The following is a 27,759-nucleotide window of genomic DNA, read 5'->3' as shown; positions in this document are numbered from 1 at the left end:
TATACCGTGCTCATGGTTAGGAAGAATAAACATCATTAAAATGTCTATATTACCCAAAGCAATTTATAAATTCAATGCAATACCAATTAAAATACCAATGACATACTTCAAAGATATAGAACATATATTCCAAAAATTTATATGGAACCAAAAAAGGACACGAATAGCCTCAGCAATCTTAAAAAAGAAGAATAAAGTGGGAGGTATCACACTTCCTGATATCAAGTTATACTACAAGGCCATTGTACTCAAAACAGCCTGGTACTGGCATAAGAACAGGCATATAGATCAATGGAATAGAACAGAGAACCCAGAAATAAACCCACAGTTCTATGGACAACTGATATTTGACAAAGGAGGTAAGGAAATACAATGGAGTAAAGACAGCCTCTTTAACAAATGGTGTTGGGAAAATTGGACAGCTACCTGCAAAAAAATGAAACCAGATCACCAGCTTACACCACTCACAAAAATAAACTCAAAATGGATAAAAGACTTGAATGTAGGCCGTGAAACCATAAGCATCTTAGAAGAAAACATAGGCAGTAAGCTCTCCGACATCTCTCGGAGCAATATATTTGCTGATTTATCTCCACGGGGAAGTGAAATAAAAGACAGGATAAACAAATGGGACTATATCAAACTAAAAAGCTTTTGCACAGCTAAAGACAACAAGAACAGAATAAAAAGAGAAACTACACAATGGGAGAACATATTTGACAATACATCTGATAAGGGGTTAATAACCAAAATTTATAAAGAACTTGTAAAACTCAACACCAGGAAGACAAACAACCCAATCCAAAAATGGGCAAAAGAGATGAATAGACACTTCTCCAAAGAGGACATACAGATGGCCAATAGGCATATGAAAAAATGCTCAACATCACTAATCATTAGAGAAATGCAAATTAAAACCACAATGAGATATCACCTCACACCAGTCAGAATGGCACTTATCAACAAAACAACACAGAATAAGTGCTGGCGAGGATGTGGAGAAAAGGGAACCCTCCTGCACTGCTGGTGGGAATGCAGACTGGTGCAGCCACTGTGGAAAACAGTATGGAGATTCCTCAAAAATCTGAAAATCGAACTGCCTTTTGACCTAGCTATCCCACTTTTAGGAATATACCCCAAGGACACCATAGAACGGCTCAAAAAGGAGAAATGCACCCGCATGTTTGTGGCAGCATTGTTCACAATAGCGAAGATCTGGAAACAGCCCAAGTGTCCGTCAGAGGACGAGTGGATTAAAAAACTTTGGTACGTATATACTATGGAATACTACTCAGCCATAAGAAATGATGACATTGGATCATTTACAATAACATGGATGGACCTTGATAACATTATACGGAGTGAAATAAGTAAATCAGAAAAAAAACTGAGATGAATCCGTACATAGAAGGGACATAAAAATGAGACTCAGAGACATGAACAAGAATGTGATGGCAACAGGGGCGGGGGGGTTGGGGGAGGGGGGAGGGGGTGAAGAAGGAGAGAGGGGTTAGGGGAGGGGAGGGGCACAAAGAAAACCAGATAGAAGGTGACAGAAGACAATTTAACTTTGCGGGAGGGGTATACAGCACAATCAAATGTCAAAATAATCTAGAGATATTTTCTCTCAACATATGTACCCTGATTTATCAATGTCACTGCATTAAATTTAATAAAAAAATATTAATATTAAAAAAAAAAAAAGTTTGAACACCAAATACCTTCAACATTCTACAGATATACTATCAATTACACCTTTCTTCCTCAACAACCAAGTCTATAACTTCCTCAATACATTTCTTCTGAAGCTTTCATGGTCTTAGAAACTTGTTATTTACACTGTAGCAGACTGAAAATGTCTATTCTTCCTTCCAAATACAGCAGGCCCTTGGGTTATGACACAGTTCCTTTCCTGTAACTGTGACATAACCTGAATTCTGGTGCGAGTCGAAATACAACCTAGCCTAACACAAATGGAACACTTGCACTTTTAAGTCCAAAATGGTGCAGGTAAGTGTACTGGGGGATACCAACTCCTTCATTCACATACCCAATTACTTCAATTACTTTGTATTCTTTTGCCATGCACAACCTAACTAGTTTACCCACATAATCTGTTAGTTACTACACTAACACGGTAAGCTGAAACACTCAAGTCTCAACATTTTTTATGTGTCATTAACTCAAAATATCGTATGTCAAGATTGTCGAACCGGAGGATCCCTATACTTTATTAAAGTTTAACCTCTTCTCAAAAAGGATTGTTACAATCCCTGTCACTATCATTACTATCCCACATTTGCTTTTTCAGAATGTTGAGTCAGAAAGAACTCTCCCTTGTCAGGATCTTTCATGCTTTATCCCTCCTTCCTTCACTTTCCCCTAGTCATTCAACACTCTATCCATATTGTCACAAACCTATTTAAACAATACCCACTACTCTCTTTGCTTCACATTCCACAGACTTCATTAACTGTCTGCTCTGTCCTCACAGAGCCTCTGATCCTATGGAACCTACTGATTCCTTTGAAAATGGCAAATTATTTCAACTGGAGACTGAAGTTGACCTATTATAAACTAGTTTGCTAAAGGAACTAATATAAAAGTTTGTTCCAAGCCCTGGTCGGTTGGCTCAGTGGTAGAGCGTCGGCTTGGTGTGCAGAAGTCCCAGGTTTGATTCCCAGCCAGGGCACACAAGAGAAATGCCCATCTGCTTCTCCACCCTTCCCCCTGTCCTTCCTCTCTCTCCCCCTCTCGCAGCCAAGGCTCCATTGGAGCAAAGTTGGCCCGGGTGCTGAGGATGGCCACATGGCCTCCACCTTAGGTGCTAGACTGGCTCCGGCCACAATGCAACAATGCCCCATGAGCAGAGCATCGCCCCCTGGTGGACATGCCAGATGGATCCTGGTCAGGCACATGCAAGAGTCTGTCTGACCGCCTCCCTGCTTCTAACTTTGGAAAAGTAAAGTTTGTTCCATTCAAAAGAACTCTCAAGTCACCTCAATCACTTGAATTTCTCTGCATCATTATTGCTTATATATTTAAACTTTAGATTTTAAAGCTTTCCTCTAAAGACTAGGAGAACCTAGAGTAGTTTTCACTGTATACTCAAGCATATGAAAAACTTATACTGGTGATGAAATATACAGCCTTCTCCCCTCACTAAAGTATAGACTGAAACAGAAATAGAGTAAGTTAAAGTATATTGGGCTACAACAGAATCAGCTTGGGGAACTTCTGAAAAAAGTTCCTGGAATACATTTCCCAATTTTCAATTTCTGAACTGTGTAGGGTAGAGCCAGAGTTAGACCCAGGATTTTCTAGTGTGTAACAGATTTAACTACTGGCAACAAGCTCCATTTTAAAATTAATCAGAAACACCACACAACACAAGCCAAATCAAATATATGTGTGAGAAGAGGATCCAGTTCAGTAGCATTTTATCCAGTCACTGAAACTGACATAAACACTTTACAGAGGACTATATAAAGATGTGTTCCAGTCAAGCCAATGACCCCTTGCTCAAGCCAGCAACCTTGGGATCACGTTGATGATCTGATCCTCAAACCAGAAGAGCCCAGGCTCAAGGTGGCAACCTCGGGGTTTCGAATCTGGGATCTCAAGTGTCCCAGGTGGATGATCTATCCACTGCACCACCACTGGTCAGACCCCACCACGAATTCGAGAGGGAGATAGAGAAACTTCCCCATGTGCCCCAACTGGGATCCACCCAGCAACCCGTCTGGAGCCAATGCTCCAATCAACCAAGCTATCCTGTACCCAGGGCTGATGCTCAGACCATTCAAGCCATGGGCTGCGAGATGGGAAGAGATTGAAGAAAGGGAAAGAGAACAAATGGCCGCTTCTCATGTGTGCCCTGACCGCAGATAAAACCTGGAACATCCATACTCCAGGCCAACACTCTATCCACTTAGCCTACCAGTCAGGACCCCACCACATATTCTTAATAGCTCTTCATAATATGACCCCAAATAACCCATCTCCAAAGCTCTGCATTCTTTTACTGCAGGCTTGCTTCCACTAAAGCAGTGGTCCCCAACCTTTTTTGGGCCACGGACCGGCCTTTAGGGTGGGACGGATAAATGTGTCACGTGACCGAGACAAGCGTCAAGAGTGAGTCTTAGACGGATGTAACAGAGGGAATCTGGTCATTTTTTAAAAATAAATCATCGTTCAGACTTAAATATAAATAAAACGGAAATAATGTAAGTTATTTATTCTTTCTCTGCGGACTGGTACCAAATGGCACACGGACCGGTACCGGTCTGCGGCCCGGGGGTTGGGAACCACTGCACTAAAGGACTTAGAAAAAGCGACCAAACTCATCTTTTAAGTCCCACTACTAAAGAAAAGTGACCTATATACTTTCTCCCAGAGTAAAAAAATTCCAAGACAACACAGATTACAGTTCACCAATTACATATTCAATCAATTGGGTGACAGGATCAGTAACAGAGGAATGCCTGTTCTAAGCACAGGTAACCAGGAGGAAAAATAGAGGATATATGGTCAAAGGACAGATGCACGCTAAAAATGATAAAACTATTTTTAGACACTTCACTATAACAATTCAAATTAGATTGCTTATAAATAGGAATCACAATGAGCAGCATTATTTGTTTAATTCCCAAAGTTTGTGATTTTAGCTAAATACTTGTACAAATACTTGAACCTTCTAAGAAGGCTGCTAATAAAAACTTTATTTACAGATTTTGAGTGTTTCAGTGAGAATTGAAAACCACAAGACACAACTCCTTTGCATAGTTACTACCTCTGACCAAGAAAAAGAATTCCCTTAGACAAATATCAGTATCTCTCATAACCTACCTAAAAATAGGATAGTTCATAAATTCTCTAAACTCGTCTTCCCTGCTATGGGTAGCCCATGACCATTAATTGTAAAACTTAGCAAACTTTGGCATTTTCTAATGCTAGTTTTATAAGTTACTGAAAAACTAAATTTAGCATTATTTTTCAAACCTGGGTAATTTTCTCATTGTGAATGCTTAACATTTAGATCCTAAATTTAAATACCATAGAAAAATATTCATCTTTAGGTAGGTTTGGTAATAAACACATGGCAAGAAACTGACAAGAAAATTTAAACATCCAGAGCATACAAATATTTGAAAGCATTATAAACTCTGAACTTAGCACTTTTCTAAATAGTAAAAATTCCAACTAAAAAAAAAAAAATCAAAATGTTTTAAGTTTTGATATGATTTAAGTAAACTCAAATTTTCCCCAATTCCTGATATCAATATTAAATTTATAGTTTTATTATAATAACAACTGTTACAGTGAGAACTACACACATATACAAAATTATATTTAAATTCACATAGAACAATATTTACATTTTAAAGTTACAACTTTTGAAGTTAGATGAAACACAAGCTTAAGTTTTACAACAAAGAAAACAAAAATACACAAGACAAAAATAGAGTTGACAGTAAAAATAGAACTATATCTGTTCTTGATACAACATGTGGAAACTCTTTGTCAGAAAGCTACATCTTCTTAATCTGATTGTCCAAATCATTAAAATATGGATGATTCAGTGCCATTTTGCCAGAAATTCGTTTGGCAGGATCGTAGACTAACATTTTCTTGGGGGAGGAAGATAAAAAGAAAAAAAGAAATGTTTATTTAAGAAATGAACTATTAAAAAAAACTCTATAGAGCTTAAACTTTTCTATTAATAGCCAGCCATAAGCTAATTTTAATGAAATCTACTAAATGAACATTTCTATTAGTTAAATACTAAGTCACATAAATCTCATCCTCTTTACTTTACTCACTAGCTGTAGAATAACCTATTCCTTAAATTACAGGTATTTTGATAACCTCTTTTTGCTGTAAATTATGGTTTAAGACACAAGCATTCAGAGATAGCTTTAAAACCAAGGCATACATTTAAGATATCTAGTTAATTATATTTACTTTGAGAATGAAATGGCCATCTGAATTATTTATAACATTCCTGAATAGTGGTAATTAACTATAGTGGTTTCTGATGTAGCTTCCAGCAAATTCCAAATGAAAACAAAACCAGGGTACAATGTATATATAAACACAATTAAAATGAAATCAGACAATCTGGTATTAATTCATATATCACTAGAAAAATTTGAACAAAGTTTAATATTGACCTTAAATTTTATCTTAAATATTAATCTTAAAATCAAATCAACACTTACTCAAGAGATACTTTTACTATCTAGTTACCATTTGAGTTCTTATGTATCTAGCATTATGTTAAGTGCTTTTCAAATGTTACTTACTCCTCACAACAACAGATAATTCCATTTTACAAATTAAGTCAGGGAAGCTCAAAGAGGTTAAGTAATTTGCCCAAGTTCACAGAGCTAAGGAGTAGTAATAAAGCTGAACTTGAAAACCAAGTCTGATTTATGATTTACAGTAATGGTTCTCAACTGGATAAGACTGCCTTCAGAAAACATTTGGCAATATCTAGAAATATTTTGGGTTGACAACTGGGTGGGAATGTGCTACTAGCATCTATAAGGTAGAAGAGTAGGATGCTGTTAAGTATCTTATAACAATGTATGGGACAGTCCCCAACAACAAAGAACGATCCAGTCTAGGATGTCAATACTGGCTAGACTAAAATCCTCTGATTTACAGAATCTGATTGTTTTGTTAACTGAAGTGAAATTCTTTGTATAAAAGAATTACAGGAGTTAAAAAGGTAGACTGAGCCATGGCCGGTTGGCTCAGTGGTAGAGCGTCGGCCTGGTGTGCGGAAGTCCCAGGTTCGATTCCCGGCCAGGGCACACAGGAGAAGCGCCCATCTGCTTCTCCACCCCTCCCCCTCTCCTTCCTCTCTGTCTCTCTCTTCCCCTCCCGCAGCTGAGGCTCCATTGGAGCAAAAGATGGCCCGGGCGCTGGGGATGGCTCCTTGGCCTCTGCCCCAGGCGCTAGAGTGGCTCTGGTCGCGACAGAGCGAGGCCCTGGATGGGCAGAGCATCGCCCCCTGGTGGGCGTGCCGGGTAGATCCCAGTCGGGCGAATGTGGGAGTCTGTCTGACTGCCTCCCCATTTCCAGCTTCAGAAAAATGCAAAAAAAAAAAAAAAAAAGGTAGACTGAGCCCAGAATATAAAGGCCTTTTATGTCAAGTCAACAATATTAATATACAAAATATTGAATAGCAGATAAAGGACTTCGGACTTGACTAAAAACAATTGGGAAATCTGAGCTGAATTTGGTGACACAATAGTTTCTTAAGAACTGTGAAAGATGCCCAAAGACCAATTAGAAGATGTATATGATGGTAGATTATTTTTTTCATTTGTTTTGTAACCTGCCAAATCATTTTTTTTTTGCAATCAAGTTACCCAAGATTTCTTAAAAACTACTTCTTTCTAAAAGCTCAATATTTAAATACCATTCTAAAACAAACTTCCTAAAGGAAGCCTAGGACAATTTTTATTTTTTATACTAAAAGCACTTTTGTCTTGTCCTAAAAAAAACAACTATTAGCTGAGAATGGCAATTTAATAGAAGGGAAACATTTTCAAGAACTACACTTCCCCTTCTCCTCACATTTCTGATGTGGAAACAAAGCACAAAGTTAAGAAATGGGAGTTCATGCAGTAGAAAGCTTCTGTAACTAAAAATATCAAGCAATAAGGGAAATATGAGACAAAAAAGGAGGAAAACAAGGCTCTGCTACAAGTCAGCAACTTAAACAACAAAGGTTATTGTTATTAACCCTGATCTTCCTTTCAGAGTATCTTTAGCTATCTGTCAAATGAAGAAAAATAAAACAATAATGAAAACAACTAATGCTAATTCTCCTCTCAGAACCAATAAGGTTTCTCAATATCTGCAATGGAGCTAGTAATACAATAATCATAACAGACATATAATAGTTATTTGCCTAACTCGCTAAATGTTGGTTTTCTTCCTATTTCTCAGGTAATAGAAAGGATTGAGTACTTCAGAATCATTAATGATAGTCAGTATAAAGGGCATTCTTTACCGAGAGCAGATCCAAGCCATTTTCATCCAAGTTTTTGACATGAGATGCTAAGCTTCCTGGCTTCCACTTGGGAAATGTATTCTTATAGTCCTGTAGAGATTCCACTTCTGGCCACACTTCATTGTTGGGAGTACCTAAAGCTCTAAAAGCCATAGCAAAACAAAATAAATATTAAAGGTTTAATATAATCTTGTTATATTCATGTTGCCTTTAAAGTTCTTAACAGTTTAAGTATAAAACAAAAATACCTGAAAATTCTGAAGAGTTGATCGATTTCTGAATCCCCATGGAAAAGTGGTTTCTTAGTTGCTAATTCCGCAAATATGGTGCCTATACTCCAAATGTCAACTGGAGTAGAATAGCGAGCTGATCCCAGCAGTACTTCTGGAGATCTATACCAAAGTGTTACCACCTACAACAAAGCAAATTTGCACAGCGAATAAATGTAGTGCATTAAATTATCTAAAGGAACACATTTATCTCATTACAACTGTCCTTTAGAAGGTTGTATGATTGCCTCTGATAATATTGTTTACTAGTCAACTAACTGACCCTGGCAAGTTGATTCAGTGGTAGAGCATCGGCCCAGCATATGGATGTCCCAGGTTTGATTCCCCATCAGGGCACTCAAGAAAAGCAACCATCTCCACCGCTACCTACTCCTCCCTCTCCCGCAGCCATTGCTCAATTGGTTCAAGCACATTTCCCTAGGCGCTGAGGATGGCTCTGTGGAGCCTCCACCTCAGGTGCTAAAAATATTGATAGCTCAGTTGCAATCATGGCCCCAGATGGGCAGAACATCGGCTCCAGACAGGGCCACCAGATGTCTCCTAATCAAGGCTCATGCAGGAGTCTGTTTCTCTATCTCCCATTTTCTCTCTTGGAAAAGAAGAAAAAAAAGACAAATATTTCACTTCTAAGTTCTATTCATTTTGGAAAAAAAACAGAGTCTCTTCTTGCTTTTCAAATCATTAAAGTGTGGATCAAAAAAGTAGAGATAGCCTTAATCTTAAAAAAATAATAAAACCCATTTGATAATGGGTGATAGATTCGGGGGTAACACCGAACAAACTGCATGTACTGCTTATGTGCTAAAAACTTAAGTCAGATTATATATCAAGATTAGTGGTCTAGAGCTGATCTATCATTTTAGCATATATAATTTATCACCATGGTAAAAATATCATCTCTAACTTAATGAGATCAATGGCATCTGTTTAAGCCAATGAGGACCAATAATCTTTATACAGGAATGGGAAAATGATATAAAGAAATAATAAAAGAAGCTAAGACATCATCTAACCAGATGAGCACTCCTTTAAGTTTTGATCTGGGGACAGTCTTTGGGCTCAAGGATAGAAGCTCCACAGAAGACATTGTTTTCCACAACAGTCACTTGCCACATAAAAACATTTCAGTCAAGGATGGATGGCATTTACAACAGCGACTACATAAGATTATAATGGAACTAAAAACTTCCTGTCACCAAAAGAAGTCAGTCATCCTAAGGTAACGCAACAGTATATTTGTGTGTGTGTGTGTGACAGAGACAGAGAGACAGAGGGACAGATGAGAACAGACAGGAAGGGAGAGAGATCAATTCTTTGTTGCAGCACCTTAGTTGTTCATTGATTGCTTTCTCATATGTGCCTTGAAGGGCTGGGGGTCAGTAGAACGAGTGACCCCTTGCTAAAGCCAACAACCCTCCGCTCAAGCTGTTGAGCCTGCACTCAAGCCAGCAAATTCAGAGTTTTGAACCTGTGTCCTCTGCATCCCAGCCCGACGCTCTATTCACTGTGCCACCGCCTGGGCAGGCAACACTACAATTTTTACAAAATGATTTAGTGTAGCCTAAGTGCACAACGTTTAAAAATTCTATAGTGTACAGTAATGTCCAAAGCTATCACATTCCTTCACCACTCACATTCAATTCATCCAGCTACTTTCTTATTAAGAGAGGCAGGAGGGCAGAGAGCAGACTCCCACATACGCCCCAACCAGGATCCACCCAGCAAGCCCACTATAGGGCAATGCTCTGCCCATCTGGTACCACTGCTCTGTTGCTCAGCAACCAAGCTATTTCAGTGCCTGAGGCAAGACCATAGAGCAGGGGTAGTCAACCTTTTTATACCTACCGCCCACTTTTGTATCTCTGTTAGTAGAAAAATTTTCTAACTGCCCACCAGTTCCACAGTAATGGTGATTTATAAAGTAGGGAAGTAACTTTATAAATTTATGAAGCAGAGTTACAGCAAGTTAAAGTATATAATAATAATTACTTACCAAGTACTTTATGTCGGATTTTCACTAAGTTTGGCACAATAAATCTTTATAAACAACTTACTATAGTTAAATCTATCTTTTTATTTATACTTTGGTTGCTCCACTACCGTCCACCATGAAAGCTGGAATGCCCACTAGTGGGCGGTAGGGACCAGGTTGACTACCACTGCCATAGAGTCATCCTCAGCACCCAGAGCCAACTTGCTTGAATCATTTGAGCCATGGCTGTGGGAGGTGAAGAGAGAGAAGGGGGAGGGTGGAGAGCAGATTGCTCCTTCTTCTATATGCCCTGACCAAAAATTGAACCCAGGATTTCCACATGCTGAGCCAATGCTCTACCACTGAGCTAACCAGCCAGGGCTAGCAGCAACTTTCAATCCTGCAAGTTCCATAAGTGTCTTATACAGGTGAACCATTTTTTTTTCAGACTTTTACTGAATCTTTTCTATATTTAAATGTATACTAGCCCTGGCCGGTGGCTCAGTGGATAGAGCATCAGCCTGGCATATGGACATCTAAGGTTCAATTCCCAGTCAGGGCGAACAGAAGAAGCAACCATGTACTTCTCTCTGCCTCCTCTTCTCTCCCTCTCCCCCTCCTGCAGCCAGTGGCTCAGTTTGAGCATGACCCCGGGGACTAAGGATTGCTCTGTTAGCACAAGTGTGTCAGTCTCAAGACACAAAAATAAAAATAGCTCAGTACTCGAACATTGGCTCCAGACAGGGTAGCTGGGTGGATTCCAGTCCAGGCACACGCAGGAGTCCCCGTCACTATCTCTCATAAAGAAAATAAAATAAAAAAATAAACACATACTTATCATTGTATTACAACTGACTACAGTATCCAGTACAGTAACAAACTATATAGGCTTGTAACCTAGGAACAATAGTTTGACCATATAGTCTAAATATATAGTAGGTTGCACTATCTTGGTTTCTGTAAGAGCATTCTGTTTGCACAATGACAAAATCGCCTACAGATGCGTTTCTCAGAACATATACCAGACATTAAGCAACACATGACTTTAACCCTTTATTAGAGAATTCAACATTCCCATTTCCTCTAGAAATAAAAAATAAAATGCCAAGTTATCAATATAACACTGATGAAACATGATTATATTTAGTAGCTCCTAAATGTATCTGAAATAGTACCCCTTAAGCAACAAAACCTGCCATTTAACCAATTTGATTGTATATTAGAGAGGATCCACCCAGGAGACAGACAGAAACAACCTGGTGATTGCTTAGGGAAAGTTTAATATGAAAAAAAAGGGGATTGGAATTATAAAAGACCAACTACCAAGAAATAATGAGAACTCTAAAAACTGTAGCAAGGAAAACCCGTACCTCCTGCAATGCTTTTTCCAGCACTCTCCACTGACAAAACATAACATCTCACCAGCTAGCAGAGGAAAAATATTAAAAGGTTCCATTTTTAACATAGCATACAATGGGGCAATCAAACATATTCAAAAGGATCAAAAACACGATTCTACATACCTCATGTGTATATACTCTAATAGGTATTCCAAAAGCTCTGGCAAGGCCAAAATCAGCCAATTTAATTGTTCCTTTGTCATCAATCAATAGATTTTGAGGTTTTAAGTCTCTATGAAGAACTCTTCTAGAGTGACAAAACACAATTCCTTGTAGAATTTGGTACAAATAACTCTGGAAAAAGAAAATATGTTAGAAACTTAACTGTATAACACAAAATGATTTTCTAAATAATCTTGGTGAGTTTGTTTCAAAGAAAAAATGCAGAGAAATAATTTAACTACCAAAAAAGCTTTCAATCCATTTAAGATGAACAAGAAGCATCTAAAGGTTGAAAAGCCCATTTATATACAAGATCATGTTGTACCTAAGACAACACTTATCTATAGCCACATGAATTCATTTCATCTTCTTTTACTTATTTTTGGTCCCTCATTCTTTAAGTCAGAAGTTAGTTTTTCTATACAGAAAGTTTTTTAAACTTTTGATCTATATACTGATAGCAATCCTATTTCTATATTGAATAAAATTGGTCCTTTTCATTTCCATCTTCTAGCTTTTTTTTTTTTTTTTTTTTTTTTTTTTTTTTTTTTGCATTTTTCTGAAGCTGGAAACAGGGAAAGACAGTCAGACAGACTCCCGCATGCGCCCGACCGGGATCCACCCGGCACGCCCACCATGGGCGACGCTCTGCCCACCAGGGGGCGATGCTCTGCCCATCCTGGGCGTCGCCATGTTGCGACAAGAGCCACTCCAGCGCCTGAGGCAGAGGCCACAGAGCCAACCCCAGGGCCCGGGCCATCTTTGCTCCAATGGAGCCTTGGCTGCGGGATGGGAAGAGAGAGACAGAGAGGAAGGCACGGCGGAGGGGTGGAGAAGCAAATGGGCGCTTCTCTTGTGTGCCCTGGCCGGGAATCGAACCCGGGTCCTCCGCACGCTAGGCCGACGCTCTACCGTTGTTCCATCTTCTAGCTTTACATATTTATTTCTGCTTTGGGGACACTGGTCACAGATTCCAAAAGATGAAAAAGAGAATATTATGTTTAAATAGATACAATGACCGGAAAATGCTGTTTAACAGTTCAGAAGTGTTTTATAAGAGCACCTGGAGGGGTGGTTTGTTCAAGCTGTTATAAGGATAAGAAACTTTTACTTCATACACTTCACTACTTTTTAAACAATTATGTATTCATTCATAGTTTAACAGAACATAATGCCTATAATAAATTAATCAAAACATATTCAAGCCTGACCAGGTGGTGGCGCAGTGGATAGAGCGTAGGACTGGGATGCGGAAGGACCCAGGTTCGAGACCCCGAGGTCGCCAGCTTGAGCCTGGGCTCATCTGGCTTGAGCAAAGAGCTAACCAGCTTGGACCCAAGGTCGCTGGCTACAGCAGGGGGTTACTCGGTCTGCTGAAGGCCCGCGGTCAAGGCACATGAGAAAGCAATCAATGAACAACTAAGAAGTCGCAACGCGCAACGAGAAACTGATAATTGATGCTTCTCATCTCTCTCCATTCCTGTCTGTCTGTCCCTATCTATCTCTGCCTCTGTAAAAAAAAAAACAAAACATATTCAAAACCAGAAAAAAATTAAACCAGCTGCCACCACGTTTGCCCCAGGCTTTTGTTACTCTGTTTCACACAGGTCTGACAGAGGAATAAAGACTAGAATATTCTAGTTTCCAACAACACAATAGTTTTAAGTTATCTTGGATACTACTTTTTACTTTATAACTAGAGGCACTATCTAGTAATAAAATGGTAACTATTAACAATTTAATCTCTTGACTAGGAGAAAATGAAATACTCTTCCTCATTCTACTTTCTAAAACTTTTTCCAAGCATATTCCCAAAAAACACAGGTACTTATATAGATAGAATAGACCAGGGGTCTCAAACTCAACTCAGCATGTGGGCCGCAGAGCAAGATCACAGCCATTCGGCAAATACAAGTAGGCCCCTAGGTTTACTTAATTTTATCCAAAATATTTTGAACTTCGTGGATTAGTCTGTGGGCCACACAAAATTGTTCGGTGGGCCGCATGCGGCCCGCGGGCCGTGAGTTTGAGACCCCTGGAATAGATCCTTTTACATTCACAGTGAATACAGTGTGTCTATAAAGTCATGGTACACTTTTGACTGGTCACAGGAAAGCAACAAAAGACAATAGAAATGTGAAATCTGCACCAAATAAAAGGAAAATCCTCCCAGTTTCACACCTATTCAGTGCAGTTCGATGTGGGCTCACACAGATTTTTTAGGGCTCCTTAGGCAGCTATCCCGTATAGCCTCTACAGATTCGTCACTTTTGTTTGTTTGTTTGATTGATAAGGTATGAGAAGGAAAAATCTTCTGTAGTTTAACTTATAATCTATTTTAATAAAGTCCTGAGCAGTTCTGATGCGTTAGTCAGGGTTCTTCAGAAAAACAGAACCAATAACTCATAGAGAGATACATAAGAGGAAAACTTACAAGAATTGGCTCAGGTGATTATGGAGGCTGAGATACAACATGATATGCTGTCTACAACCTAGAGAACCAGGGCAGCTGGTGGTGTAATTCAGTTCAAGTTTGAAGGCCTAAGAATCATGACTTTCAATCTCAGCTGAAAGGCCAGAGAAAGGGGAAGGAAATAGGGAACTACACCTGGGAGTCTGAAGGCCCCAAAACCAGAAGCTCTGATGTTCAAGGACAGGAGAAAATGAATGTGGGAGCTCAACAGGAGAGAAAATCTGCCTTCCTCCACCTTTTTTTCCTATTTGGACCCTCAGCACATTGGATGACACCCACCCACATTGAAGAGGGTGGGTCTTCTTTACACTGTTTAGTTATTACCCTCAGACATCCAGAAATAGTGCTTTACCAGCTACTAGGGCATCTTTTAGCCCAGCCTAGTTTACACAAAATTAACCACACCTAGGTAGCTAGAACTCTTCTTTAATGGAGCAGCTGATGTGCCTTATTCTGCACCACAGTCCCCAGCAGCTATCTCCTCACAGGCCACTCTGAGGAGCGTGGTAGTTCACTGAAGCCCTGGAGTTAGGACTGGGATTGTAGGAACTAGGAAAAGGTGGTGGGGAGGAAAGACAAGTGAACTAGGCTCTCGACCTGACCCCTTTCAACCTCAAATGTAATTGGAATAGATAATTATTTATCTGTTTTTATAAACTGAGTGGACTTGGGTAAAATTTGGTTTTATAACATCTTTCATGTACATAAAACTAGGCAAGCGTCTTACCTTAACAAGTGAAGAATCCATGTACTGACCAGGAGGAATAGAATCCAAGTATTTCTTTAGATCCATGGAAAGGTATTCAAAGATGAGATATAACCTGGAATCCTGCATGAGCACATCCTGAAGACTAAAGAATAAACAATTATATATAAAAAAAATCTAATAAATATTGACCTCTCATAAAACTAAATGACTTCTCTAGATATTACAGCAGCTATGAGATATTTTCTGTGATAACAAATACATACTGTTTTGGAAAAGAAAACAGTTTCTTTCCTAGCAGTGAAATTCTTCCCTAGTAGTACTAAACAAGAATTTGAAAAAGACATCTCAGGGCAGCAATTGCAAATTAAGTTGAATAATACAGGAGCTGCTAACTAACTCTCAAACCATATACATTCCAAATCAACATTTCTAGGCTGCTTTTGCTCAGAGCTTGTCTTTCCATTGAGGTAAACTATAGAATGATTTCTGACCTTAATAGTTGCTCACTATCTCCCGCCCCCAAAATTCAATTAAATCCTAACTTGGATCTTTAGAAGGAAAACCCAGCCCAAACCACCACCCCCACATATATAAAAAGGAAGAAAGAAAAAAACCTTTCTTTTTCATGAGACCTAGCTGCCTCTCTTAGGACTCTGATTAAGAGACTTTTAAGGACCAGAGGTCTCAGTGATCTGACATAGCTCAGTGAAAAGGTCTTCCTTTTCTCCCATGGCCAACTTACCTTGATTTTTCAGTCCCTAAAACTGTTCCTACTTTAACAGCCTACTCTTTCTATGCCCAGAAATTCTCAATTAACATAGATAGTAGGGTCCTATTCCACTCAACAAGGTTACATCCAAACTTAAGCAAATGTAAAAACTTCCACATTGAAATGTACATTTTCAACAGTGTGTGGAAAATGGTTTAAATCCAGATATTATACCATACCTGACTATATTTGGATGACGAAGTTCTTTTAACAGAGAAATTTCCCGAATTGCAGTACTAGGAACCCCTTCCTCTTCACTTTCTAGTCTGATTTTCTTCATGGCTACCACTTGACCTGTAGTTTTGTGTCTACCCTTATATACAACTCCATAGGTACCTGAAATAGACAAAGTAAATGTCTGCTATGCACCCCTCCACAAAGTAAACAATATTTTAAAAAATGATTGAATCCCATAAGGTATCACATGGTAAAAACATCAGCTGTGTCCAGATAGGAAGTATCTTACTCATAATTATACCCTCATCCCTTCCAAAAAGAAATCAAGGGTAACTACAACCTACTGCTTCTATAGTGGAGAAATAAACTTCATGTAGTCATCACAGGTTTTCAATACATTTAAATTACCAGTAATTTTCCAGCACATATTAAAGAAAATGGATCCTTTGCAAATTGAAACTTTTCTCCTGTCAAATATCCTACCCAAAAATAGGAAGGACATAAAATACAATGTAAAGATTAGGCTCAGGAAATATTGCTAACAGGAATCACTGTGACACTTTCAGAAAATGCTGTATACAGTTCTTTACACATTTCAAATATAAAGTCATTCATCCTTATCCAGAAAAGATTGGGGGTAATATGTTTTATTAAATATTTTTTAAGTCTAAGAAAGGTCACATTATTTACTAAATAGTAGAAAAACCTCACACCTATTCAGAAGTTGATGAGACCACTGATTCTGATATTTGGGCTTCAGATAATAAGCAACAATGTCAATATAGGAGATCTGGGAATGCCTGACCAGAAGGTGGTGCAATGGATGGAGTCAACCTGAGACTCTAAGGACCCATGTTCAAAACCCTGAGGTTGCTGGCTTGAGCGCAGGCTCACCGGGTTGAGGGTGGGATCACAGACACGACCCCATGGTATCTGGCCTGAGCCCAAGCTGACTGGAGTAAGGGGTCACTGGCTCAACTGAAACCTCCCCTTATCAACGCACATATGAGAAAGCAATCAATGAACAACTAAAGTGTCACAACAACAAGTTGATGCTTCTCATCTTTCTCCTTTCTTGTCTGTCTATCCCTGCCTGTCCCTCTATCTCTAGCAAAAAAAGAGATCTGGGAGTGGAAACAGCAATAACAAAGGAGATGAAGTACTTAGCTAAATCAAGTTCATACTTAGTTTCGTGTTTTTCAACTGGGGTTGGAAATTTAGAAAGTCTTAAACCCTTTAACTATATATAAATATTTGTTCAAAAATATTTGTTTCAAAAGTGATTATAGTGCATTTTCCTAGGAAGGTCTATTCTATAGCTTTTATCAGTTTCTCTAAAGGTAGAAAAGGGTATGTCAAAAAAAGGCCCTAGCCTGATAGCTCAGTTGGTTAGAGCAGGGATCCTCAAACATTTTACACAGGGAGCCATTTCACTGTCCCTCAGACCGTTGGAGGGCCGGACTATAAAAAAAACTATGAACAAATCCCTATGCACACTGCACATATCTTATTTTAAAGTAAAAAAGCAAAACAGGAACAAATACAATATTTAAAGTAAAGAACAGGTAAATTTAAATCAACAAACTGACCAGTATTTCAATGGGAACTATGCTCCTCTCACTGACCACCAATGAAAGAAGTGCCCCTTCCGGAAGTGCCGTGGGGGCCAGATAAATGGCCTCAGAGGGCCGCATGCGGCCTGTGGGCCAGGCCGTAGTTTGGGGACCCCTGGGTTAGAGCATCATCCCAATATGCAAAGGTTGCAGGTTCAACCCCCAATTAGGGCTCATACAGAAACAAACTGATGCTTCTCTCTCTCTCTCTCCCTCCTCCTTTCTCTAATATCAATAAATAAAAACTTTTTTAAAAAAAGCTAAGAAACACTTTAACAACTTCTCTGCCTTAGATGCTAATCAAACTTATTTTTAACTTAGTAGCAAAATTAGCATGGGGGGGGGGTTTCGGGTTACCATACAGTTCCATTCCTAGGACAGTGACGTAACTTGAATTTTGGTGTAAGTCAGAATACACCCTAGCCTAAGTCACTTACCCATCCTAACAGTTATGAAACCATAATCTAGAACATAAAAACACAGCTAAGCCACAGAAAAAGGGAAAAGGCATAAATATACTGTACTGTAGTAACAAAAAAATGAGTGCAAAAAATGTACCACACTAACGACATAAGCTAAAACACTCATATTTCAATTTTTTTAAGTTTTTATGGGAGCATTATAAACGAAATGTCCTATGTCGAGACTGTTATAACCTGAGGATCCTCTGTAGTTGAATGGATATAATAAAATGTTTGTTTTTTTCAGAAGCATAAGTTAAAAGAAAGAGTATATTTCCAACCCCACCCCCACAACCCAAACCTGTCATTACTATCTTACTAGATTCATCCAGTACTCCCTCCTTCCCTGGCTTTTTATAGTAATTCCTTACACAAGTAGGGTTTTGGAGCACACTAAAAATATGGTTGAAAATATTCCTCTAATAGAATTTGCATAAACTGTAGCAAATTATTTTGTATAAGTTGTATCATTTGTCCCTGAAGTGTTCAGAATGTCAACATTATGGCTCCTATATAAAATTTAAGATACTCTGTTGGGGAAGGGGGGGAAATAGCCAAAGGGATATTTTTAATCCCTCATTTATACCACGTAGATATCAACATTCTTTAAAAACTAACCAAGTTACTACAGATAGGGAACAAATGATTATACTGTAGTATCGGTTTTAAAATAACTTAAACATGTATGTATGACAGATCATTTCAACCTAGGGTAACTAGATAAAAAAATACAAATAAAACAATTTTTGACACGTGTGAGACCAAAAGTCCCCGGCTGCTAAAGGAGTATAGCAGACAGGTGTAGTTTGGAACTTTGTTTTGAGCAGGAGGAAGGACAACACAGCACTAAACAGCTATATTGTAGTCACCTTTAAATAGGAAACTTATTTAAATTAGTTTAAATGTCAGTTATTGAAAACAGTTCAGAAAATTTAGATAAAATATTTATCATCTTAAAAATAATTGTATGTGACAAAGTATGTTATGAAACTGAACATAATCTACTACCGTAAGTTCTACGCCCAACACATACATAAGACACCAGTAGGCTTATCAAAATATAAATATTCTTTCAAATGTTTAGTATTAGAATATAAGATTATTGCGAAGGGAGGTTGTCAGGGAGTTATCAGAATAATTTTAATTCCCTTAAGATGTGAACTTCTTTTGTTATTGTGTTTAAGTTATTAAGTAAAGAACATCCATGTTAATGCAGATTAGTACAATACAATACTTTATTTTTGTGGCAGAGTCAGAGAGAGGGACAGATAGAGACAGACAGAGAGAAAGGGAGAGAGATGAGAAACATCAATTCTTTGTTGTGGTTCTTTAGTTGTTCATTGATTGATTTCTCATATGTGCCTTGATGAAGAGGGGGGGCCTACAGCAGACCGAGTGACCCCTTGCTCAAGCCAGCAACCTTGGGCTCAAACTAGTGAGCTTTTGCTCAAACCCGATGAGCCCGTGCTCAAGCCTGCAACCTGAGGGTCTCGAACCTAGGTCCACTGCGTCCCAGTCCAATGCTCTATCCACTGCGCCACTGCCTGGTCAGGCAATATACAATACTTTAAAGGTTGGATTTTGATAAATATTTACGTCTTCGTGTCACAGATGTTACAGCACCATGAAATCATTTAAAACTTTTATATTAAAACGTACTCACCTTCTCCAATTTTCTCTATTTTGGTATAATCCTCCATAGTCAGTCAAGGGTTATGGTAGATGCTAAAGATAGGGAAAGAAATGATTTGATTACATGCCACTAATTCAAAGTGTGGTTTTAAGTTATTAATGAGACACTATATGTAAAGCATATATATTAAAACATTTATGAGGGAAAGAACTCATGCAATAAGACTTTCCCACAATTTTTTAGCTCCTTAAACATGGAATTATCTGTATATATTATACCAGTGATTTAGTTTCTTCCAATCAAATAAATCCTCAAATTCAGATATCAACTTACCCATTCTTTTCAACAAAAATCAGAAGTATGTTTTCTCACAGCACACGACTAAGGAGCATCATCGTGTGCCAGAATTATACTCAGATATTTCAACAAATAATTTTTTGACTGAATTTTTTCTGCCTTATGATTTTATGAAGGTAATTTTAAGACATGAGTAGGGAGCTAAAATGTGGTCACACCACTCATTCATTAAAAAAATTATTAAAAGTATAAGTATGTAAACTTGCTCAAGTGACAGTTTACATCTTTCTCCTGTTTTTATCAGTCACATACACAAACATGAGCAAGACTTTCAAGGTACTTTTTTGAAAAGTAGGCAATATCACTTAACACCAAAAAATAAAAGGTGCAGTTGCACAGATAAAATTCTAATTGTACCCTATAAATCTCAAGAACAAAGTAAAAAAACATACTTGAATCACAAAGAATGGTAAAAACAAACAAACAAAAAAGTTGAAATGCTGACAACCATTCAAGGCTTCTTCAGTAAATTTGCCAATGAAATTTTAGATGCCCAAAGCATAATTACCTTGTTTTTCTAACACACCCATCACAGATAACATTTTATACATAAAGGTCACTGAGTAACTGACCCTTAAGTTCTATTTTGCACATTTATTTTCAAATCATTCTAGAAATAAGTAGATAACTCATCTTTTTAAATGACCAAAATGGACTGCACCGGCCATGAATGTCAATCTTAAAATTTTTCAGTTTTTAAAAAATGGCAATGGACGATTAAGATAATTAGCTTTTCTTCAATATCTACATGGACTATGTCTAACACACAATACAATTGTTGAGCTCACTTTGTACCAATAGCTAAAAACTAACTCCATTTCAAAGCTGGATTTACATGCCCTCCCTCCATTTCCCTGCTGAAACTCTTAATAAAGGATGAGCTTCAGGCCTTTTGAGAGCCTCCTAAGGAGGGACCCTTCCTACTGGCTGCAGCTCGTAAATTACCAATGGCTTAATCTCCCACCCGGGGGCTTCGGGGTCTTCAGAGGAAGCCTGTCCTGTAGGTACCTGAGTAGTGGATACAAAGTGCTCCAAGGACAGTGAACCCTCACAGATGTCCATCGTTCGGATTTCTTAGCTTACCACTTTGTGCTAATATATAACAACCACCAAGCATGAAATAAAAACGAAGTTCTGGGCCTTGGCAAAAAGGCAAGTCCGAGAAGACGGCCCCCAGTTCGTCATCGGCCCCGTTTCCCAGGAGGCCGGGACTTCAGGACTCCCGGAGGTCTCGCTTCCCACCCCGGAGGCACCGGCGCACAAAAGGACCTGGGGCCGAGCGTGGCCCGCAGCAAGAGCCCGGCGCGGCCGAGACAGAGCCCGGGCTTGGCCTCAACGCTGACCCGAAAGCCTCCTCTGCCAGGTGGGCGGCCGCTCCTGACAGCACGCCGGAGGCCAGGGCAGCCCCAGCCCTCTCCGGGGTGAGCCCGCCAGCTCTGAGCTCTCCCTCTAGCCTGGCCGCGGCGTCGCTGACACGTCCAGGCCCGGAGCCCCAGATGCGGCCGGGCCCAGCTGCAGAGGACCGCCTGGCCCCACGCAGAGCCCAGCTGCCCGGCCTGGCCTTCGAATTGCCACCCGCTTCCCCCCACCCCACCCCCGGAGGCCTGGAGGCGGCCCCTATAGACCCCATGGCCATGACCCTGACCCCAGCAACTCTACCCGACTAATGACCCCGCGGCGAAAGCGGCGGCGGCGGCGGCGGCTACCACGTCCGACTCGTCCTTTCCTTTCCTTCCCAGAGCCAGCTTTGACGCTAAACGCGAGCAGTTTCAAACTCACCGCGCTAAAAGGTCCCAGGTCCACCAATCAGGTGACCCGTAGACTTTCAAAGGAGCCAATCACAGCCCAGGTACTCATGGGCTGGGCTTCCCAGTTAGGAAGAGCGCGAAAGAAAAAGAAAACGGCGGCTGCAGAAAAAGCAGGAGGGCGGGCGCCAACTGAGTCTGCGCGCAAGCGCTGTCTTGCCTCCTGGAGAGTGTCGTCCTACTGTTTCTGGTCATCTGGAATCTGCTGTTCACTCTGGGTTGGGTTTTTTTCACCTCCCAATATTAGCACAATTAAAATTTAGTGTATACAAATAGCTCATCACAAAAGTTACACTATACTTGAATCTATATGCCATTACTTTTATTTTTAATACTTAAAGCTTCTGAATATTTATGTTTTTCTAAATGTATAACTTTCCGGCTGGGCCAAAGGAGCATATCTCAGTTACTTTACTTAAGAAGATAAGTAAAAATCAAAGATTTCCTTAACAATGTAAAAAATATGTAAAATATATAACCGTACTTTTGTTATTACCTCACTTTTTATTATACATTTATTTAAAATTTTACTTGTTTAAAAATTAAAAACAAAATTTTACATTTTATAAATTTTCAAATATTTTTTTATTATTTTTATTCATTTATTCATTTTAGAGGAGAGAGAGAGAGATTGAGAGAGAGAGAGAGAGAGAGAGAGAGAAGGGGGGGAGGAGCAGGAAGCTTCAACTCCCATATGTGCCTTGACCAGGCAAGCCCAGTGTTTTGAACCGGTAACCTCAGCATTCCAGGTCAACGCTTTATCCACTGCGCCACCACAGGTCAGGCAAATTTTCAAATATTTTTACATCAGTATTTCACAGATGTGAAATGTTCACAGATATAAAAATATTTTTCATATATATGTATAGATGTATACACACACATATATATGTATATATATATAATATATGTATATGCACATATTTCTCTCTGGGAGGCCTAAGCAACAAATTTAATTACATCATCTGAAAACAGGCAGTAATTCCTTATATCCACTTTACATTCAACATAAAGATCACAGGCTTCCAAAACTTTGATGCTAGATCTTTAGATTTAACTCAATTTATCTTTGTTTTTGAAGTTAGGAGTTATTGTAAATTCATGCTGTTATAAATTCATGCTCCAGTTTATTACACTTTGGGCCCACTTGTATTCAGTGTCTCTAATGTGCAATATTATGTTTTATAGACAGAAAAATGAATCAACTACAACTCCTGTCTTAGATGTGGAATGGGAAAATACAACAATTACTTAGAATTTTCTTCTGGTACTTATGTTGTAACATGCTATAAATTGATATGAGAACATAAAGGAGGAAATTACTAATTCAAACAGAGGAAGTGATTTTTGAACAAACACTGGAGAAAAAAGTGTGGGGTGGGTCTTCTAAGTAGAGGAAATGGCATGAGTAAAGCCCTAAAAGTGTGCCCACATAAATCAGGATGCCTCCATCATTGGATGCAGGATGTTTTTAGGGTTAAGCAGGGAAGAGAGTTAGCAGTCAGAATTTCGAAGAGCCCTGAATACTGTTGTAGTGGCCTGCTCAGCACAGGTGCAGCTTTAGAACTGCATTTTAGAACTATTCTATAGGTGATATGGAAAAAGAACTGCAGAGGTGAGGATGGAGAGGCAGGGGCTCCAAAAAATTTCACATTTATATTTTGGTAAACTCCTTTTAGAAGGAAAAGGAAAGATCAGTTGTGACTTCACACAAAGGTTTTGCTTTGTTTTGTGTTTAGATACAAGTAATGCTGTGGACTGAACTTCATATACTGAAGCCCCAATCCTTAATGTGGTAGTATTTTGAGATCGGAAACCTTTGGGAGATCATCAGGTTTATATGAGACCATGAGGTTGAAGTCCTTACTATGCAATTAGTCCTTTTATAGGAAAAGACACCAGAGAGCTCAGGCATGTGAAGACACAGCAAAAAACTCCATCTATAAGCTAGGAAGAGAGCTCTTACCAGAACCTGACCATGACAGCACCTTGATTTCAGACTTCCAAACTCCAGAACTGTGAGCAAATTAATTTCTGTGTATTTTGTTATGGAAGCCCAACGGACAAATGCAAGTATTTTTTCAGGTAAAAATAGTTTGAGAAACAATTCTTTGTAGCCACAGTAGTCTCCCCTCCCCTTATTAGCATTTTTTTGTAGTAGACCTACAGTCTGCCATGGTCTGAACTATTAAATGAAAAGTTCCAGAAATAAACAATTGACAAGTTTTAAATTGTGTGCCATTCTGAGCAGTGTGATGAAATCTCACGTGGTCCCACAGGAATGTGAATCATACATTTCTACAGCATATCCATGCTGAGGATTTTCCATGCCCCATTAGTCACTTAATAGCCATCTTGCTTATCAGGTAAACTGCGGAGTATTGCAATTTGTGTTCAAGTAACCCTTATTTTTACTTAAGAAAGACCTCAAAGTGCAAGAGTAGTGACGCTGGCAATTTGAATATTTCAAAGAGAAGCCATACAGTGCTTCCTTTAGTGCAAATGTGAAAGTTCTCAACTTTATAAGGCAAGAAATAATTGTAGGCTGAGGTTGCTAAGATCTATGGTAAGAACAACTCTACCAAAAAAGTTGTGAGGAAGGAAAAAGAAATTTGTGCTAGTTTTGCTGTCTCACCTCAAATTCCAAAAGTTACGGCCACAGTGCATGGTAAGTGCTTAGCTAAGAGGAAGAGGCATTATACTTTATCATAGGTATCTATGTATAAAAAAAAGTAGATGAATAATAAAGTATATATATATATATATATATATACTGCTCACAAAAATTAGGGTATATTTCAAAATGATAGGAAACAATAAAATATCCCCTAATTTTTGTGAGCAGTTGTAGATATAAAGTTGCAGTACTATTTGAAGTTGCAGGCATCCAGTGGGGGTCTTGGAACATATCCCCTGCAAATAAGGGACGACTGCTATCCATAAAATACCCTGAAAGGAGATTGAAGAGACTAATAACATGTGCTTCTGTGAAGTAAAGAAGTGGCAGAAAGACCTTTGTATTTTTTGAATTTGAACAATGTTGAATGTATTACCTAGTAGAAAAATGAATGACTGAGCAAATGAATGTATAAATGAATGAATGAATCTTGCCAAGGCTTCTTTTGCTACTGGATAAAATTCATAGGAGTTGCTGAAAAGTTTATCCCAAAGGAAAAGACTGATCTTCTTTTACATTAATTCAAAAGTAAAATGATGGAAAAGCAAGGCATATAGTTTCAAGATCTGTTTATCCCAACTGAAAACGTTTAACTATCATGGTTGTTCCTGTGTTAGGCATTTTTCTAACAAAAATAATAGCTGTTTTGGGGGTAAATTTTTAAACAATTCCATAATAAGAGCTTGTCATAGACAACCTCCATGGCCCCACTCTCATTCACCCAACAAAAGAGTGCAAAAGGGATCGCTGTTAACATTCTGGTATCCATGCTTTAAATGTATATGTGTCAACCGACCTCAATCTTTCAGTGAAATTTCAGGAACTAAGGATGGGGTAAGTAGGATAAATTCATTCATCAACTTTGGGACCACAGAGGATTAAGGACACCAGGTGGATAGATGTGGGTTTGCCCATCGAGGTGAGAAGCTAATGCTTACAGTGCAATAGGTAAAGGCTGCCCTGTGCAGAGAATGGTGGTTATTCGGAGCAGCATGAGTTCAGGAGAGGGCAGAGGAGTCAGGCAAGCCTTCACAGCAGAGGAGGCATCTGAAATGAGTCTGGAGGAGTGAAGACTTTGCCAATCAGTCACATGAGTAGGAAGAGCTGTCTGGTCCATGGAGAATTAATAATAAGGCGTGTTTGATGGACTGAAATTAATTCAGCAATGCCAGAGTATGAACGGAGTCTGGGGGCTGGAGAAAGGGTCAGAGAAATAATGCTAGGGAGCGAAATATCCACAATTCCAATGGCCTTCGCTAAAGGATTTGGATTAGATAATGATCATGTCATGTAAATTTTTAGAATTTCTGTCAAATTTGAGAAAACATCTAGTTTTTCTCATATAGGTATTTATACTACTGCTCTAAGTTTATGGTCTACAAGTCCAGGAATTATAAAAATTCAAATTTACATGTTTCTAAACATTCTAGATTCCAAAAATTGTCTGATGTACTTATCATTGTTCATGCTGTGTTAACAAGTATATTTCTGACACAGGAAAAATTCAGTTTAGATGAGGTAATGATATAACTCTATACATCTGGATTTCCACAGATTAGATTCTCTATCACCCACTTGCTTAGAGCTCAGGTAAGATCTCTGAACCTGTCCCTTCATTTCCAGATGCCAAACGAGTCACTAGTATGGCTGCAAAGAGTATTCCCAGAAAGCATCCCCACCTTAGGACTGCTGGCAATAACTAGGACGTGTGTAGATAAATAACCAGATACTGCTAATCCTAAACTAAATGTATCCTCAACCCAGCTTCCCCTGAGCTGAATCCCAACAATGTCCATGGTCCTGCTGGTGCCACTGGGCAGGTGGGGAAGTGTGAGTGATGAGGAGTTAAGTGAAAAGAAACAGCAGCCTTAACTAATTGTCATTAAAATATCTTATTTTATATAACTAACAAAAACACAACCATGTGAACACTCCTCTCAGAGCTCTGAAAACGGTCTGTGCAAAGGCAGAACCCTGCACTTACACTTAAGCTTCATTAGATTCATGGTGACTCCCACTCTGACACTGATACACAATTTTATACTTATTTAGAGGCAGGTAAAAATGATCGGGGCTGTTGTTCTAGTTGAATCTCTTAAATATTTTTGATATATTTTAGTGGATTCCTAATGCCTCTCAAATTTTATTACTGGATTTCCTGTTCCTAAGATAGGCTGTTCTGTCAGAACTGAAAATTTATTGTAACAAGTAATTCATTAAATGTTTATCTTTGTAGAGTCAGCCCAATGATCCAGGGCAATGGATTATGACTATATCTCTCATCAGTAAGGTAAAGAAGTAACACAGGCCCTGGCCGGTTGGCTCAGTGGTAGAGCGTCGGCCTGGCGTGCAGAAGTCCTGGGTTCGATTCCCGGCCAGGGCACACAGGAGAAGCGCCCATTTGCTTCTCCACCCCTCCCCCTCTCCTTCCTCTCTGTCTCTCTCTTCCCCTCCTGCAGCCAAGGCTCCATTGGAGCACAGATGGCCCCGGCGCTGGAGATGGCTCTGTGGCCTCTGCCTCAGGTGCTAGAGTGGCTCTCGTGGCAACATAGCGACGCCCCGGATGGGCAGAGCATCACCCCCTGGTGGGCAGAGCATCGCCCCCTGGTGGGCGTGCCAGGTGGATCCCGGTCTGGGGCATGTGGGAGTCTGACTGTCTCTCCCCGTTTCTAGCTTCAGAAAAATACAAAAAAAAAAAAAAAAAGGAAGTAACATAACAGTTTGTTTTCTAATGGTGTTAAGCAAATGAAGTTCTAGTTTAATTCAATAAACTCTAATCTGGAATGATACAGGTCTAGGGTTTCATGTTAGGAAGTATTCTGCTTCATTTTAAATGTTTACCATAAATGACGAATCCCAAATAGCAAAATTATAATAACATCTTCTTACTGCTAAAATAATACAGAACATAATTTACTTTTTCCTCAAAACTGAGACAGGCATTCGAGTATCTTGTCACGCCTGGGGCCTCCTTGTGAACATCAATTATCTGACTCTGCTGTGCATCACTTCACACCAGTGTTGCGATACGGAAGTATGGCTGAAAATTAAAGTCAATTCCACACACTAAATGGTTGAATGTCTTCTATTTGCCTGGCATTATTTGGGGGGTCCTAAAGATGCAAAGATGAATTAGACTCTCTGTCCGCATTGAGCTTGAGAGAGACAAGATAAGAAAAATATACCAAGTGATTAGGCTTCTATTGTGCTAATGATGTAATTAATTAAATACCTT

The 27,759-nt window shown here is 39.2% G+C and overlaps 1 protein-coding gene and 2 pseudogenes across 2 annotated transcripts; 1 reads left to right on the top strand and 2 right to left on the bottom strand.

Moving 5' to 3' along the window:
• Window positions 1-4,450: 4,450 nt before the first annotated feature.
• On the bottom strand, window positions 4,451-21,922 carry CDK1 (cyclin dependent kinase 1). 2 transcript variants are annotated; one of them, XM_066242493.1, is made up of 8 exons: window positions 21,822-21,922; window positions 19,716-19,777; window positions 15,981-16,137; window positions 15,051-15,174; window positions 11,812-11,982; window positions 8,275-8,438; window positions 8,027-8,168; window positions 4,451-5,630 (listed from the first exon to the last, which is right to left on the bottom strand). In XM_066242493.1, exons 2-8 carry the CDS (start codon window positions 19,750-19,752, stop codon window positions 5,532-5,534), a joined length of 894 nt encoding a protein of 297 aa, XP_066098590.1. In that variant the 5' UTR covers window positions 19,753-19,777; window positions 21,822-21,922; the 3' UTR covers window positions 4,451-5,531. The 2 variants fall into 2 exon arrangements, with proteins under 2 accessions (XP_066098590.1, XP_066098589.1); XM_066242492.1 differs by lacking the exon at window positions 21,822-21,922 and adding an exon at window positions 21,702-21,817 and having other exon boundaries at window positions 4,452-5,630.
• Window positions 18,804-18,925, bottom strand: LOC136313777 (small nucleolar RNA SNORA63; annotated as a pseudogene).
• LOC136313637 (ubiquitin carboxyl-terminal hydrolase 10-like) overlaps window positions 21,709-27,759 on the top strand; it is a 28,006-nt pseudogene continuing 21,955 nt past the window's right edge.

Source organism: Saccopteryx bilineata, chromosome 9, assembly GCF_036850765.1.
Source record: "Saccopteryx bilineata isolate mSacBil1 chromosome 9, mSacBil1_pri_phased_curated, whole genome shotgun sequence".
In the NCBI taxonomy this organism is placed as follows: Eukaryota; Metazoa; Chordata; class Mammalia; order Chiroptera; family Emballonuridae; genus Saccopteryx; species Saccopteryx bilineata.
This window is presented reverse-complemented; position numbering and strand designations above follow the sequence as displayed.

Coding starts and splice junctions, on each gene's coding strand:
- CDK1 (XM_066242493.1), bottom strand. CDS start 19,752: ATGGAGGATTATACCAAAATAGAGAAAATTGGAGAAG. Junction 8,169..8,274: donor CAACTCTTCAGAATTTTCAG/GTATTTTTGTTT, acceptor TATGGCTTTTAG/AGCTTTAGGTACTCCCAACA. Junction 5,631..8,026: donor ATGGCTTGGATCTGCTCTCG/GTAAAGAATGCC, acceptor TCCTCCCCCAAG/AAAATGTTAGTCTACGATCC.